At 36.4% G+C, this 17,499-nt stretch overlaps 1 protein-coding gene across 1 annotated transcript; it reads left to right on the top strand.

Annotated features, from left to right (window-relative positions):
- The first annotated feature begins 7,061 nt into the window (after positions 1 to 7,061).
- Positions 7,062 to 16,415, top strand: LOC105047379 (shaggy-related protein kinase eta). Its single transcript, XM_010926293.4, has 12 exons — positions 7,062 to 7,318; positions 8,485 to 8,571; positions 8,671 to 8,730; positions 8,823 to 9,095; positions 9,175 to 9,249; positions 9,345 to 9,401; positions 10,823 to 10,963; positions 11,087 to 11,137; positions 11,226 to 11,321; positions 12,160 to 12,243; positions 13,079 to 13,180; positions 15,717 to 16,415. Exons 1-12 carry the CDS (start codon positions 7,220 to 7,222, stop codon positions 15,810 to 15,812), a joined length of 1,221 nt encoding a protein of 406 aa, XP_010924595.1. The 5' UTR covers positions 7,062 to 7,219; the 3' UTR covers positions 15,813 to 16,415.
- Positions 16,416 to 17,499: the final 1,084 nt, after the last annotated feature.

Here is a 17,499-nt window from a genome sequence, read left to right as displayed (position 1 = left end):
GTTGCAAGTGGTTGCTCTAAAAATTTAGTTTTGGGCCTGATGGGTGGCTGAGTTTTCAAATCAATGGATGGAACGCCATAGAATGCAGACACTGGGGGAAATTCTTATTAGTTATAAAGTTTCATAGGAGCTCTCTCTAAAAACTACATCAAAGGGGGACTAGGAGAATTCAGTTGGACAATGATTCTGGCATAAGAATATAAGATCCATAATCACTTATTTGACACTTAGAAATGATCCAGCTAGTTGGAAATGATACAAGAACTTGCTAAAAGTTTAGAAACAATTCAGATAAGTGGATAAAGGTCAAAAATATTTGTACAAAAAAGAGCAAAAAATATAGAAATGGTATAACTGTCACTAAAATAAGCACTAAAGCAGTGACAGTAGTGTGCATAATCGTTACCAGTAGTTGCGGAGTAAGAGTAGCAACCATCACCACTAGCCTATGAGGTACGAGATATTTTTTCAGCTTTCAGTCTACGAGTATTATAGGTCAGAGGAAATTTCTGGATAATTAGGAAATCAAAGATTCTGGACTAAAAATAATAGTAGTTCCAGAACCTTTAAGGCGATGAACAAATATTTTATATTTTAATACTTTTGTGCAAAATTTTGATCGTGTTCATACAATTATGTTTGAAAAATTAATGTTGGCTGTTGGGTGCCATTTTTGCGACTATTGTCAAGAATTTTGGAGGTGGATAGGTGACAAATTAAGACTTGCTATGTCTAGGAAGTTGGCATCACCAAGAGAATTGCAAGTTTAATAGAATAATTGATATGCCTTTTTTTCTTATTAATACTGTTTAAATTTATAAAAAAATAGAATTTAAATATTCTTTATGAGCTTAATTTACAATGCCATGCTAATGTTTGATGAGATTTCATAAAATGATCAATCAAGCATTTGTTTCTAATAAATTGCATTGGTGAGTTGGATAGGATAAGTTTGATGGATCGGATTGCAAAAATTAATTTTTTTTATACAAATCAAATAAATAAAAAAATTAAAAATAATTTTTATGCTTACATAATATTAATAATAAGATAAAGTAAAAGTATTGAATATACCAAATCAAATTTTCAACAATAATAAAAAAATAATAAATAAAAATATTATTTTTAAAAAATTAAATATTTTTTAAATAAGAAACAACCAACTAAAAAAATGAACAAGCAATATGACATGTAACCTTTCACAAGTTCAATCTTTTTCACGAATAAAACAACTAGAGCAATGGTTGGACAAAAAATTTGTGAAAAGTTATATATATTTAGGTCAGATCTTGCATAGGTTTTATCATTACTTGCATTTGGATCGATGAGCGGAATAAATTGCCACCCCTAACACCTCACTCCTCTCTCTGTTGGCGGTGAGGATGATCTTTTTGTCCTTTTGCCAAACACCACTCACCCATTCTATCCAATAATAACGAGCCAAGTAACCTAAGGAACAAACTGCCTCAGTACCCTATTATCTTGCTTACCTGTCGCCCGATCATCAATATCTTTCAACGTTGGATCCATAATTTATGCACTCCATCCCTGCATCTGATCCCAAAGCTTTCCCATTTTGCAGCCTTCTGCAGCGCCCATGAAAGACCCTAATCCTTTTCCCTGGAAATCAACTTCTAAGGTGAAACTGATCACTAATATATTTGCTGCACGTAAGAGGTGAGATAGATATGTTCTAGTTGTTGACATGGAACTCTTGCACCATGGTCAGTTGGCCAGTCTCATGTCAGCTATGGACTAACTAAGCTAGGATCTTTAGCTGTGTGTGATCCTGCTCTTGGATTGGAAAACTGAATGCATAAGTACACAGAGTAAGGTTGTTGATGTGGTAGATGAACGTTGCAAGTATAATAAGCTAATGGTGGATGGCATGGTTTTTTCATGCATTTGATATCATTGATTCGCTTGTTGCTTAGATTTGTTGGCCAATGATTGTGATGCCAGAAACCTTTTTTTTTTTTTTTATCCTTGGCAAAACCTTGAGAATATAATTCCAGAAGTGGCTTCAAAATTGCATCATTTATTACCATAGGTGCCCATGCATGTTGAGTCATGACAACTGCAGAACAATGCAGGAGAGTTGAAAGTTTAAAGGATACATGGATAACCTAATGAATCGTTCGATCGTATTTCGGCCATAAAAATTAGATTACCAGTGTTCATTTTTATTGTTGAGATTTATTGATTATATATGTAGTCTAAACTGAATTTGCAGAAAGCAAGCAAAGGATTATTAAACTTAAAATTTTGATGGCAGTTTTGGAGAAAACCTGTGGGAAGAATGTTGTCTCTTTCATCCACTTATTCTGGCGGTATGAGATAATTACTCCTTGACCTAACAAGCTTGATCTTTCTCTTTTATTTCTCCTCTCCAATAAATCCTACCCCACAAACACAGTTGAATAAACCATTAGAAAATATATTGATACTCCTTGCATCCCTACTTAGACAACTAATGGAAGCCCACCATGTGGCTTCCACTAAAGGCACTATAAAGGCAGTTAAAGCTTGCTCAATAGGTGGCTATTACTGCTTGGCCTATGAATAAGCATCCCATGCAATTAAGTCCCACTCTTAGAACTCTTTCTCAAATCTTTATTGTTTTCTAAAATTTTTATTTAATTTATGCATCGGAGGATCTCGAAATGAACAAAATTTGGCAACCTCCAATATTTTCTCTCCTGTTTTCAAGTCGAAATTTTAGCTCCGAACAAAACCCTTTGTTCGAGCAAGCCAATTTAAGCACAACAATTCGATCATCTTACCATCTCAAGCGCTATCCGACCCTGTGAATAAGATCTATAACCCGTCAATCTAGAAAGCACCAATCAACTAGGATGGATTGGATTTTGGCACCACCGTATATCAAAATAAATCAATATTGTGATTACCTTTTTCTTGGTTGTTTGGAATAACTCCCATAGTTTTTCTTGCATCAGAAAAAAATTTTTAAAAAAAATCCCATAGTTTTCATGCAACCCTACGATGTGATTGGCTGGAATCTATTCATCGGTGCCTCCACGTCAAAAATAGGGACCAGTATACATATAATCCTGTTCAAGTCCATCACCAAGGCCGCAAGATTCAAAGGAGACATCCCAGTTGTTGCCGAAGGGGACCATGGGCGGCCGTATTGCCTCACAAGGAGACGCTGTAGGGCTTTGACCTCATGTTCATGAATTATTGGGAAGTTGGAAGCATTCACTCTCTCTCTCATGAACTCCCTGCCATAAAGCGTCCATGGCCATCGTACGGGCTGACATGGACTTGACATCCATAAATATGTTTTGAAGGGTGATTCATCGTCGTCATCATCATCTTTATCATCAACTACGTATTTCTGCTGGTATGAACGTCGGTGGGGCATGACTGCATGGCCTACATCATGAGTCATGTCAATTCTCGATCTTGTCCCATGATGGGCCGCAGCAAGCAAACCCAATCCTCTATTCAATCATCAAACATATGATATAGCATTAAACCCTCATACTCAAATAGCCAATTATTAGCACTTCATGAATGTGTTGTTAGCTTCACTTGGCTCCTATAAATTTTATGGTGAACATTACTTAGATAAACTAAATGTCAATAGAACCGAGATATCTTGAGATCTAAGGTGTTGTGTCATGATAAGTTACCTATGAAGGATGTTTTTAAAAAAAAGTATAAACATTATTTACCAAAAAAAAAGTATAAGCATTGTATTATTCTTTGGTTTTAGTATTTAGAATTTGGATAACTTAATTGGTATTGTAATTGTGTTGGTCAATATATTGGGGCATGGATGTCTATGTTAGCTGAGATAATATGGACTGATGTTTCATATTATCTTAATGATGAATATTTGATAGTAATGCAAATTAATATCTTGGCTGCGCTGAAAACTTTGATTTGCCCCCAAGCAGACTATAAACCAAATTAGATTCATGATTGTGGAACTGTTGTGACTCCATCTTTTTCTTTCTTTGTAATGAAATTTCTTTTTTTGGATGGTTTAGTTCTACTAATGGTTCCTCTTCTGTTTATTATTATTATTTTTTTTTTTGTTCTCTAATTTGAGAAGGTGGAGAGAAACGAATTGACAAGTACGAGAAGTTTTCTGATCAACTTTTTTATTTTATTTTATTTTATGTTTTTGTTCTCTAATTTAGGAAGGTGGAGAGGGAAGAATCAGTAAGTATTGCAAATTTTCTTACCAACTTTTTTGACATGGATTAGGCTGTTCGTAGAATGAATCTAAATGAGCATCTTCTGATTGGCTAAAACATTGATTTGAATTGGATTATTCTAATAAGTTAACAAAAATTAAAAGAAGAAAATTTATATAATTATATAAATAAATTAATTTTTTTAATAAAAATATTTTAAGATATAAAATATAAAAGTCTTGCAATGCCTTAGATCTTTTAAATAAATTATCATGAACAAGTGAATTTAACCCAAAACTAATAATTAATCTGAGCTTTCTGGATCGTAGGATGCAAGGCCTGCCTCGCGGGGGTTTGGCTCGCTTACACCACCTCATGCTACTGCGACTAAGAAAGTTATTTTTACGGCATGGGCCCCACTTTCTTTTCCATGTGGACCAGAACATGGCATTGATTTTGTGAGAACGGGATGGGGACCCTTTCTTGGGCCGTGGTCCGTATTCTAGAGAGACGATTTTGCTTGTTAGCCTGATAGGGGAAGTACCTGGGACCCTTTGCTGGAAGCGAAGAGAACCGTCTTGGGTTTAAATTTCTTGGGAGCCCCATCTGATCTTTCTCAAGATCAATTTTAATAATAGTATGATAGATGATAGTGATGGTGTTGATTTTATGATTAAGGGTTCTGGCTTTTCATTTATTACGGTTGGTGGAATCCATCTTTTCAGGACTACGGCTGCGAAGTTACGAACTGTTTGGAAGAATATTTTCTATGCGGGGCTTCATTTCAAGATTGATCGGTTGATAGTGGAGGGTGTCTCAACTACAGTGATTAGTTGATTTCGTAGATAAAAAATATTTCTAATATATTTATTCATGATATCAGGTTTTTGTTAACAGATTGTATCTCCATGGATATCAGATATGTCTATCATATTCTTTCGAAATATTTTTTTTTTTAATTTTTTAGATTGTATTCATATATATATTGTACGAATGTTCCATCACATCAGGAGGAAAAAAAAACAATCGGATTTGATTGAATGGTACCTAGAACCTTTATTAATACTATTTATCTCTCATGTATTTGTACCAATCCTCCATTAACATATAAGGCTAAACTAAACACTGATCAAAATTGGTGACTTGTAGCTACTTTTTTGAAAATCCCTCGTGACCAATCTGAAATACCTGTGTTTGTTGCAGTTTGGAGTTTTGCAAAACAGGCTAGATAATTGACATGACATTGAATGCCATGTGACTGGTTCCACCAAAGCTGGTGTTTTTAGGTCAAGGTGCAGTAGCATGCACGAGGTGCTGGCTTTATGAGAACACCTAACGTTAATTGAGAGTGCACGATGGGTTTAGTAGGTGATGAACATTTAATTATTAGTGAATTTCGGGCTAATAAAGCTTTCTTTCTCTATGGGTAACAATATCACGCTCTAAAGAATTTTTTCTTAGAAAAAATTTTGATCGAGCCATGGTAGGTTTGATTGGAAGGCTATTATTCGTCTGCTTACCCATATGAGATTTGTAATAAAATGGATTGGATGGTTTTATTCTCGAATTTCTTTTCCTTCCCATGCTTTGCTTATTGATGGCTGGATGGCTGGATTTATGATCAGATTTGATGAGGTTTCGGTTGCGGGTATCTGAATGCTTCACACTTGGATCAAGTATAAAGTGATACACTCAGCCTAGTTTTGATTTTGAAATAGGGTTGGACAATTAAACTTATACAAAAGGATTTACCCAATCTTTTGGGAGCTTTTTACTAGTAGCAAACTAGACAGCTGGACTTTTTGTGAACAGAAAAAAATTGATAATGTAAATGTGGATTAGGTATTTGGTTTTTCTATTTTGTTTATAGAGAAAATCTTGGAGTCTTAATAGGGCATGATATGTATGTATATGCTATAGCCATTTGCTTATCTAAAGGAAAAAAAAAAAAGAAGATTAATGCTTGCTCTTTATCTCTTACATATTCATAAGTTTTGATCCCTATTTTGTTTTATTTGTTTGCTTTGCCTATATAGAAAAATTCATAATAGAATAGGCAATGGATAATGCATTGATCTTTTTCAAAATATTACTAATCCTTCAAATTATGGTGAAGATAGAATTTGCATCCATACCTCTTTGGACTCGTTTGGTTTCTGAAAAAAAGTGGATCAAAGTAGGGTCAATTAAGAGTTGAAAAAAGATTTCTTTTATTTGGTTAGAGTTTTTAAAATATAAATTGAAAAAATATGTTCTCATGAAAATAAAATTTTTATATTTTATAGGAAAAAAAATCTATATCAAATGTGGATTTTTGGAATTTCTATGGAATGAGAATTGGGGCTTCTCTTTTTTTTTTGCCAAAAATATCTTTTTAAATTATTAAAAAATTTATGGTTAAAATAAATATTTTTTTAATCACAATTTCTCAAACCCTCCTCCATCATAATCTAATCTACGATTGAAAATACTCTTAACTATCAAAATTTTTTATTTACAAACAATGATAATACGTAAAATAAGATAAGATTTTTTTTTATATTAAAGATATAATAAATATTATATATATATATTTTTTAAAATAGATATTTAATTAAATATAAATTATTTTTAAATAAATTATTTTTTTATAATGAATTAAACACATCAAAACTATTTTTTTAAGCATTATATTTTTATATACCAACTTCTCCAAAATAATATTCTTAGGAAGATTTTTTTTTTTTTTTTTTTCGTGAATCAAATGAGTCTTTTAATTTGACACCTACAGGTAATCGTTAAAGGGTAATACAAAAGTCTAAAATAGACTTCCTCAATAAAATTAATTAACATTGGTTGGTTGGTTGAAGCTATATATATATATACACCGAAGACCAACATGCGCAAGAGCATGATTTGGATGATGGCTACATCTAGAAAATATAAAGTTGGATGAGGGTTTACACGCAAAAGCCTATTACCGTTTTTTTTTTTAACAATATTTTTTCTTAGGATGGTGAAGTGGTAAGTTGAAGGATGGAAGAGAGGAACAAGTGCTGGCCGTGTCGTCTCACATGGCCTCGCTGCCGCCGCTGGGACCTCGGCATCATCCGGACCGCCAGGCCTTGAACCTCGCCGCCGTTCCTCACCGCCCGGAGATGGCCGAAGACAAGGTATCCACCTCTTCATCTCTCTCTCTCTCCCCTTCTCTCTCCTTTTGCCATCCCCGGATTCCAGCGACCCTCTTCGGTCCCTCGCTTCAGCGATCGATCTCCGGCTTCTATACTCTCTTTTTCCCTTAAATCGCGTCTTCTTGTCCTTCGGAGTTGGATATCTTTGAATCTTGAGCTATTATTCTTTTTTTCGGACTGTCCCTAAGAAAGTAATGTTTTTTCGCCATCTTTAGTCGATTTTTCTGGCATCTTGCTTGCAGATTTTGAGGTAACTTTCGGTTCCGTCTCTTAAAGGATCCAAGCAATTCTGGTGCTTTCCCCTCTATTTTACTCTTCGATGCTTCTGCCGTGGTTCTCGGTCTCTGTTTTTCTTTCTCTTGTAGTAAATTTGGTTCTTTCCTATTTTTGTATCTTTAAAATCCTGAAAGTTTCTATTTTCTTCACTTCTTCTTGATCTATTAGGTATTCTGCTATGTTTATTTTGTTTAATTTCTTTTTTATTTTTAATGTAGCCAAGCCCTGATTTTTCCCCTTTTACCGTCCTCTATTATGCACCGCATCAGATGCTTCTTCTAGGGTTTGTGAGGTCTTGGAATTTATGGATCTGTCTATTGGTTTTTGTTTCGGATGCATTTGCTGATGTCGATTCTGATTGTTATCAAAACCTCTTTCTTTCATTGGATCTGTAATTATTCTTGGGTATAATGCCCAAAAATCTTTTTTGAATTATCCAAGGATTTTTTTTTTTTAGATCCCTTTGACATCAAATGTTTTTCCTTTAGAGTTGCGTGCTCTTCAGTCTATCTCTGGATGTCAACAGTATGTGTGGTCTTTTCGTCTGATTTGCATACCTTGAGACATTTGATGCTCTATTTGAAATTTATTCCCTTTTTTTCCCAGCTTCTCTTGACAATTTTATCCGAGTTGTTGGTGTTCTCATGTGCTTTCCTTCCTCTTTGCATCAGTGATTTAGTAGTTCCACTGTTGATCAGTGCTTCACTTAGGCTTTTGCAATTTATTTGAGTACGGATTGTGTATTGCATTGTTGTTGGAGTTTGATTGTACTGATCTTGCTAGTTTTCAGTTCAGATATCTAATTTTTCTCTCGTTATATGCATCTCTCTCTACATTCCAAGATAGAAGTAATAGTCAATTCTTTGTTGCAGCAAGCATCTATTATTGAGGGGAATGATCCGGTCACTGGTCATATCATCTCCACCACCATTGGAGGCAAGAATGGCGAACCGAAGCAGGTGGGCTGTTATGGAACTGACGTATAAGTTAATGTCAACTGAGCACAATAATTGTTATTCTAACCTAATAGATGGTTGTCTTTCCGCTTGCCAATGCAGACCATTAGTTACATGGCAGAACGGGTTGTGGGGACTGGTTCTTTTGGTATAGTCTTTCAGGTTTGATGCTAACTCTGATATTGGCTTTCCCTTTGTGAACGGTGGCGTCACTTTGTTGATTTGACTTCATGCATATGGTTTCCTGTTGGCAGGCCAAATGCTTGGAAACAGGGGAAACTGTCGCAATAAAGAAGGTCTTGCAGGACAGAAGATACAAAAATCGTGAGCTACAGTTAATGCGCTCGATGGATCATCCTAATGTGATAACTTTGAAGCATTGTTTCTTCTCCACCACGACCAGAGATGAGCTCTTTCTCAACCTAGTCATGGAATATGTTCCAGAAACCCTGTACCGTGTCCTTAGGCACTACAGCAATGTGAACCAGAGGATGCCACTCATCTATGTGAAGCTATATACATATCAGGTATCTTTCCTCTGGTTTTCTTCTTTATATATTGGCTGGATATCTTGATAGGGGTAGTTACTTGGATATTTTTCTGCAGCTATTTAGGGGGTTAGCTTATATTCATACTGGTCCAGGAGTTTGCCATAGAGATGTCAAGCCCCAAAATGTGTTGGTATGCTTTTTATTACCTTAATATCTGAAGTTCTAGTCTTGGTCAAGCAAACTTATTCTTAAGTCTCTGTTTATCATCTGTTGGCATTTCTGCAGGTGGATCCTCTTACTCACCAAGTCAAGCTTTGTGATTTTGGAAGTGCAAAAGTTCTGGTATATTGTTACCTCAAAATGATACCCATAACTTCTTTTCTTCTTTATTCTGCAATAAATGTGGTTCTTCATAATGCATATGTTACTTGCAAGTCATCTCATGGAAAATCTTCAGTAATATAATAATTTCTAGTTTATTAAAAGTGCAAGTTGTCCAACAATGACCAGTGCTTTTTCTTCTATTTTCATATGATGTATTACATTGGCATAAGTGCCACTAAACAGAGAATATGAAGATATCACCATCAACGAACAATTCGTCCAGTTTGCTCGATCTTGTTATTGTAGTTTGTGTAGATTGTATGAACCCTTGTTATAGAAAAACTTGAATCTATCATTCTTTATCTTACATAACATTCCCAAGGCGAAAATGGAGGGAGAGAAAACTGTGACCACCTATACTGGGCTATTAGATGATGGTGATCAGTAACATGGCTGCATAGTGTGAAGAATTAATTGGGCCATGCAGATGGACCCTTTTTGAAAGATGATGAGTCAAACAGAATTGCATTGTTGAATAATTGATTCAAGCCATCATTTTCTTGTTTTACCAATAAAACAAATATTAAATAAAAGCATGGAAAATTGAAACGGGACCATTATAATGCATGAATGCTACACCATTTGCATGGACCTCTTCGTGGGATCCCTCCTGTATTATCGTAGCTTAGCCCATCCTTCATTGCAAATGACTGTGCAGCGTGCAATGTTGCTTGGACACTCCACACTCGAAATAAATTAAATAATCTGGCAATGCAAATTAGGTGGAAAGTTGAAACTGTTGACATGCTTTTTTTTTTTTTTTTCTGTATGTTATATTGTGTAACACCGTTACACCAATTTGATGGATATCCAACAAGGGGAAAAAGAAAAAGTATTTACCATTGAAGCTTTTGATGGTACCTATGCATGAAGTGCCACATATGACACATGAAGATGTTGTCCTCATGATTTGGCTGTGCAAGGTGTTGAGTGGTGTTATGTGGTGCCATGCAATCCAACATGTCATCAAAGTTTGTAATCTGAGCATCTATTTGTACAGAACCATCTTCCCTCCCTTAAAGCAATAAGCAAAGCATTAATATGAGTTATTTCAAGCCTTAAAAAAAAAAACACTAAAGTGAAGAAGAAGATAAATGAAAGGGATAGGCAAGAAAATTAACTGGTTGATGACTAAACATAGATTTTCTAATCCAAGTACATTTGCATTATTTCAAGAATATCTTAACTTTTTATGACATTTATCTTTCAGTCTTGCAAGCATCAGCGGATGCAAATTTATTTCCGTTTTCTCCAAAAGTCGCATACTGCTCAAGTTCTGACATCTTCTTTTTTCATTTTTTTTCTCCCTCTTTTCCGAAGCACTTTCCCCCTATTTCTAATGTTTCTTCTATTTTCTACTAATTGAATTGTCATGCTAGGTTAAAGGCGAAGCAAACATATCGTACATCTGCTCTCGTTATTACCGTGCACCAGAGCTCATTTTTGGTGCAACAGAATATACAACATCAATTGATATATGGTCAGCAGGCTGCGTTCTTGCTGAGTTACTTCTTGGCCAGGTCAGTTACTTCTTTTATTGCTTTTTGTCAGCTTTCATTGCTGTGATGATGTTTCTGAGTACACTTTCAATTGGATCTTCAACATTCAAGCATTATCGTTCTCAACGTTTATATATTTGCCAGCCATTGTTTCCTGGAGAAAGTGCTGTTGATCAGCTTGTTGAGATAATCAAGGTACATCCTTTACAATTCATGTCAATTCATATGTAATATCTTCCTATTTTGATATTTTATGATAGTAGAAGTGTTTTTTTTTCTACAGGTTCTTGGTACTCCTACACGAGAGGAGATTCGGTGCATGAATCCTAACTACACGGAGTTTAGGTTTCCACAGATAAAAGCACACCCTTGGCACAAGGTTCAATTTCATACGATTATCTCATTTTGCTGCAACTTTTTTTTTTTTTTATGTGAGATATCTTTTTGGATTCATGAAATATATAAATAAGAATGCTTGGACATACCACCATAACCGTCACTTGATTCTGTGAATAACTAGTATTAGGTGTTTTTGGATGACTTGTTTGCAAGGAGCATCCTGAAATGACAAGTGTCTGATTCTACCATGGTATCCAACAAGTTAGGGCTCCAACTTTCTGGTTGATAGGCCTAAGATAATTGAATGTCCACTAACCCATATTTGTCTATCATGCGCATTGTTGATCCATAATTCCATTTAGGTTCTAGCTCAAAAGATTGATGTTGAATTCCTTCAGAAATAAAATAATTTTATAAATAAAGGATCGTGCCGAGTAGGGTTCATTGTTTGCAGGCCGACTAGTCATATGGACCTTAATTAGTGGAGTGGGCTGAAGTAAACTTGTTGTGCCTGACTCTTTTCTTTTGCAAACCTGAAGGGCCTCCGTCCATCAACCAAATATTGTATCTTTGGACTGTACGGCAAGATGCTATTTGGAAAAGTCATTAGTCTAACTATTGACCTTGTTCACTGAACAAAAATTTTGGCCTGTAAGTGGTATGTTGATGGCAGGGCACAGGTTGGCACTAGCTACTTGCAAGAGCTGCTTGGGATCTTGTTCTATTTAACTTTAGCATCGTGGCTGCTTTAACCCAAATTTTCTTTTAGGAGAACAACTCATGGTCATCCATGTTACTTGCTTAGATAGTGACCACTAGTTTCATGTGAAATCTAATTCTGAGTATGTGCAGAATCTTTAATAATGTATTCTTTTCAGATTTTCCACAAGCGAATGCCCCCAGAAGCAATTGATCTTACGTCACGTCTTCTCCAATACTCGCCGAGTCTTCGCTGCACTGCAGTAAGTTTTCCTCCCTTACCCCAAATGACTAAGGTAGTGGACACTTTTGTAGCTGGTTGAACACAACAATTCGGAACTAGTGCTGCTGTATTCATACTTGTCCAATCAACTAGTGAGAAGTCAAATTGTAAAGCATTCAAGTTTTTTTTTTGTATTTGTCAATAATCTGTTATGTGGCTCTTGTTGGTTGCCACTTAACATTTTTTCCCCACATATAAAAATTTGGCCTGCTCATCTCAATTAATTTACCCAATTGTTTTGTGGTCACAATGATCGTTTGTTGCATGCTGCGGGGTCTGACTTTTTAGCTTTAAAGCATGGATGCTTGTCTGTTGTGGTCAAAATGGAAAGGGGGCGGAGAAGAAGAGTGGATAACAGTCCAATGGACTCAATGTTCATGGAACTTTTCGTTTTAAACAATCTACATTAAATGAGTGTTACACATGATATTATCGGTTTATGGAACATCGAGAGCATGGGAGGCAAGATGTAATTTCCATTTTCTTTATCATCTTCAATTAATAATGTTACTAAACAATTAGACATCCAATCATGATACATTTTGGGCTTCATCTGCTTTCCTTGATCTAGCATTTGGTTGGTAGATCGAGTTTGATGTTAGACTGCTCCTTGGTTTTGTTGGAATGGCAGGTGGCTTTATGATTTGACAAAGTTTTTTGGATCTTTTTTTTTTTTTTGCTAGCCAAATTAAAAGAAAATGCTTTGAATCTGTGAAGCTTGTGTTCTGTTATAGGTATATTATTGAATTTTGAGTTACAGCAGTTAGACATGTTTGTCATCTTTCTTTTCTATTCTTTTCTTTTTTCTGGTGCAGCTAGACGCATGTGCCCATCCTTTTTTTGATGAGCTACGAGAGCCTAATGCACGATTGCCAAATGGTCGCCCTCTTCCGCCTTTGTTTAACTTCAAACACGAAGTAAGCCTTTCTTTGAAATTTTAAGAGATCTGCTTTTGTACCAAAGAAAAAGACAGAGAGATCTGCTTTTCCATGTGAATGCTCTTCCCTCGATCAATGCTATGGTTGTAGCTTGTTTTTGAAATTTATACTCAATAGTATTGGTACTATACGGTAGTTTTGCTGCTTTATATGAATAGTAACTAATTTGGTTAGGGGAAACAATGTTACACCACCTTATCATAATGCTTATATTGACACCCCGAGGAATAACTTATCAGTGCAGTAGTTGTTCCCTAGGCCTACTTTCATCTTGTTCCAACCACTCTTTAGACAAACCTTAGCAACTAGTTATCCCCAGTCTTAATTTTTTGAGCAAAACAACTTCAAACAAATAGAAATGGGAATAACTGTAAATGACTGATGTTTGGGTTGGTTTGTTGTCCACTTGAACCTGGTTTGACCTCTTTTTGTGAAGTAGCCCAATCTCATCTGAAAACCCATTGGATCTGCCAAAATCTGCCCCAAACATCACTGCCCATGTGTTTGGGCACACAGCCCAGATCCCTGACCTGATTCTCAAAGTTAGGGTTAGTTTTGGTTGCTTGTGAATGGTGCTAGGTTGGGTGGAGAGTGTGATGGCAGGACTGAGAGTGCAGCTGTAATGGGGTGGGGGTGGTGGGGCATTGGAGTAGGGCGAAAGGGAAGGTGGAAGCAAATCAGGAAAGTGGTGTGTTTAGGTTGGGGAACAGTGGTGGTGGTGTGGTTTGGGAAGCAGTGATGGGGCTTGGCCAAGATATTGTTGATGTGGAGGGGACAAGTTGACACTAGCGGGTTGTGTTGGATGGACGTTTGGTGAGGATGGGAATAGGGTGGAGGTGGTCTTGCCAGGCTAGGCTTGAGGTGGAATTTTTTTTTTCCCTTTTTTGTTTGTTTTTGAGTAAGGAGGGGGTGGGGGGGGGGGTGTGGTAGGGAGAGAGAGACTCTAGGAACAGGAGAATATAAGAATTAGATTTGCAGAAATCAGATTTAGATCAGAGTTCCGATCTGACTAGCGCGGCAACTAGAAGCTTTTTTTCTGCTGTTAAAACAATTGAATATCTGATTTTAGACCTGATCGGTCAATAACTGATATACAAGCAGTTGGAAAGAGGAGAACACAGCAAAGGTTGAGAAGTGTTAAGAGTAATGGGAGAAGTGGTGGAAGGAGAAAGAAAGGCCTATGACCAGTTCTATATCTCAAATGATTTTCATGCACAATAATGCAATTTGCCAAAACAGCTGGCCATGAGTCCTTTTTGTTTTGTTTAACAGCTTAGGTTTCTTAGCCTACTAGGACTACAAAATATTGGACTGTAAAACCAATCAAAACCCTTAAAAAACAACCTTAAATTTATCTTGAAAGACCTATATACCCTCTATTAGCCACGGCTACCGGTCACAATACTGCAGCATGAACAGTACTTGTGAAACGCAATAATATTTTGACTCCGCCTTTCCCAAAATAGAGAATAATTACTAACAAAAACATATTAATAACAACTACCGCAACACACAACACACAGAAGGAGTGGGGGGGGTGGGAAGGGAGAGAGGAACAACTGCTGATGGTCTGGGGAACAAGAATGATAATTAGATATGCTGCAGACTGATATGGAGATTGGGGAGGGGTGTGGATCATAACATATAGCATAACAATCATAACATATAGCATCTAAATTTTCTTGGAACAAAAAGTCACATGTTATGAAATGTATAATTTTAATGGTATGATACCATTCTTAATGTATAATTTTAATGGTATGATACCATTCTTTGATTTGATTTATAGTTCAGAATCATTCAAATTTAGAACAAAAGGTCACATGTTATGAAATGTATAGTTTTAATGGTATGATACCATTCTTTGATTTGATTTATAGTTCAGAATCATTCAAATTTATTAAATTTCAATTTGTATGCATTTAAGATGTGTAGATCAAGACCAATGTTTTGGATCCTTAAAATATATGGCATGATAGAGTTTAGCTTACTAACTATATTTTCAGTTATCTATTGGAATGTTAGATATGTAAGATACAGCTATGCCAACTAAAGCTAATTTGGGTGTGATAAAATATTTAGCTTGGTTCAACCATCATCTGAACTTCAACCCTTTTAGCCAATGGTTATGCAACATAACCATGCTCAAGGTTTGCAATCTCAATGCTGAACCCTGGTACCATCTTGGTACGGTGTTGGTTCACCTACTACAGGGTGGGTTTGGTGTATCCCATATTGCATGCCAATTGGTACTGTATGCCCAGTATGCACCTGTATGGACTAGAATGGACGTACCAGGACCACAGCTGTCTGCCCATGTGATATATGGGCAGACACACTTCTTGTGGCAAGCAAGCAGATTATCAGCTTTGCTATGCTAAACTGCTTTTCTATTCTGAATTTAATTTTAAAATGCTCATCTTATATTTCTTTTTCCTCTCCATTTTTTTAAGAAGGTTAATGAAGAGCAAAGTTCGAAAATGGTACTAACAGATATCATTCTCTTTGTTTGCAGTTGGCGGGTGCCTCACCTGAGCTCATTAACAAGCTAATTCCAGAATATGTAAGGAGGCAATCAGGTCTCAGTGTCTTGCATTCAGCGGGGACGTAACAAAGTTTTTAGGTCTTTTCAACTATATTGTGATCAAAAGCAAGAGGGAGATTTGATGGTTTTGGTGCACTGAAAAATGCTTAGCAAGCGAGGTGGTTCGCAGGATGGAAAGCTAAACCAGCAGTGCTGCTGGTTTGTTTGGATGGCTCTTAACATACCGTCCTACCTATATTTTTAGGCTCTGTATATTGTATGGTGTCAAAGATCATTGTGAACTGAATGCTGTAGTTGTCGATGCCAAGTGTCCAAAAGTCCAACAAGCGTGGTGGAGAAGTAGGGACAGGTTCTTCGTGGGATCGCATTGCTGTTTGTGTTGGACAGCGTTGAAATTGTCTCGTGTCTCATTTTATGTTCCACGGTAGTTTGTAAGTGCATGTGGCTTGTAGGCTATTTTATGTATATGCATGTTCCTAAGTCCAGAGTTTTGAAGCCATGGAGCTGGAAGTTCAAAATTTCTGTAATGCTCTAATTAATGGAGATGTCAAACTTGCCCCGAAGAATTGATTTAACATTGTTGTCTCCTGTGGGAAGTTTATCAATCCCCACCTATGATACACGGTTTTGACCAGCCCAGTGCTGTTTTATGGTTAATATATTGGAATATGTCTGGTGTGATTGTAAGGAATTTTCTTGTTATATATATAAAAAAGGAGGACATTTAAAAGCAAATGGTCTAATTCTAAGCTTGAATGTGTCATACAAAAATGCAGCAATGAGAGTGGTGGCTTATTTTTATATCAACATGATGAGCAGAGCTGCGTGGGCAGTTTTTGTTCTAATTTGCAGTAGCAGCAGTAGCATTATGTTGGAGATTGAATCCACAGAATGTGAGCTATTGCTTAGCACTTACAAATGTTGTTATTTGATACAGGAACGGTAAGGATATCATATCAATCAGTCTGCAAGTTAAGCAGCTTCTGACAATCCACCCACGCGTAAGGTTGGGGATGGAGAGGGATGCTTTTTAAACTAAAAAGTTCAAGGTCTATAGTTTTATTAAGGATATAGTTCAGAAATTTGGTTGGGGATATGGTATACAGAAGAATGGGAGTTATTCTTACTCCCATTTCAGAGCCCAATGTTTGTAGGGGCAGACATAGCTGAAGGTCGGAACTGATATTTTGGTAAACCTTTTTCAGACTCTGTATCCAGGCAGTCATACCTTTCTTCACATTCCAATAATTTTCTCTTCATGCGTTCTGTCCTTCAAACTTTTGTGGTCGCAGTCCTCTCTAAAGAATTCTTTTTAGTTGCGGGGATTTGACATGGTACACTGACCTGTTTGGATGTGTGGTGTGGTCCAGCTATCGCTGCTTATTTACCCACGAGCAGGGGACCTTCACATACTCCAGCTCGAAGTCACTCGAGTTCCTTATCTTTAAAGCAGCAGCAGCATGGCAATAAGGGAACGTGCCTGATTCTCTTCTAAGCCTAAAAGATGGAAAGGTAGGAACTCAAGATTCTTGAAGCTGGTCGGAGATCCCATTCCTCGTTGGGTCTTCTGTGAAATTTGGAAGAAGCTTGTGTCTACTTGTTTATAGACCTTCCATAATATATACTAGCTGATCTGCTAGCCAATTTGGCAATTGTCAGCGAAATAATTTTATTTGCATCTTCTTCAGACTGGCTTTCCACTCACACTTTTATGATTCACTGGATTCCAGAACCATGTTTAGAATGATTAAAT

Source organism: Elaeis guineensis, chromosome 6 (assembly GCF_000442705.2).
Source record: "Elaeis guineensis isolate ETL-2024a chromosome 6, EG11, whole genome shotgun sequence".
Taxonomy (NCBI): domain Eukaryota; kingdom Viridiplantae; phylum Streptophyta; class Magnoliopsida; order Arecales; family Arecaceae; genus Elaeis; species Elaeis guineensis.
This window is presented reverse-complemented; position numbering and strand designations above follow the sequence as displayed.

What these genes read in the sequence shown, in the direction of transcription:
- LOC105047379 (XM_010926293.4), top strand. Translation starts at nt 7,220, where the DNA reads ATGGCCTCGCTGCCGCCGCTGGGACCTCGGCATCATCCGGACCGCCAG. An exon ending in TCAAGCCCCAAAATGTGTTG is followed by an intron (nt 9,250 to 9,344) that starts GTATGCTTTTTA and finishes GCATTTCTGCAG; the next exon opens with GTGGATCCTCTTACTCACCA. An exon ending in TTGGAAGTGCAAAAGTTCTG is followed by an intron (nt 9,402 to 10,822) that starts GTATATTGTTAC and finishes TTGTCATGCTAG; the next exon opens with GTTAAAGGCGAAGCAAACAT.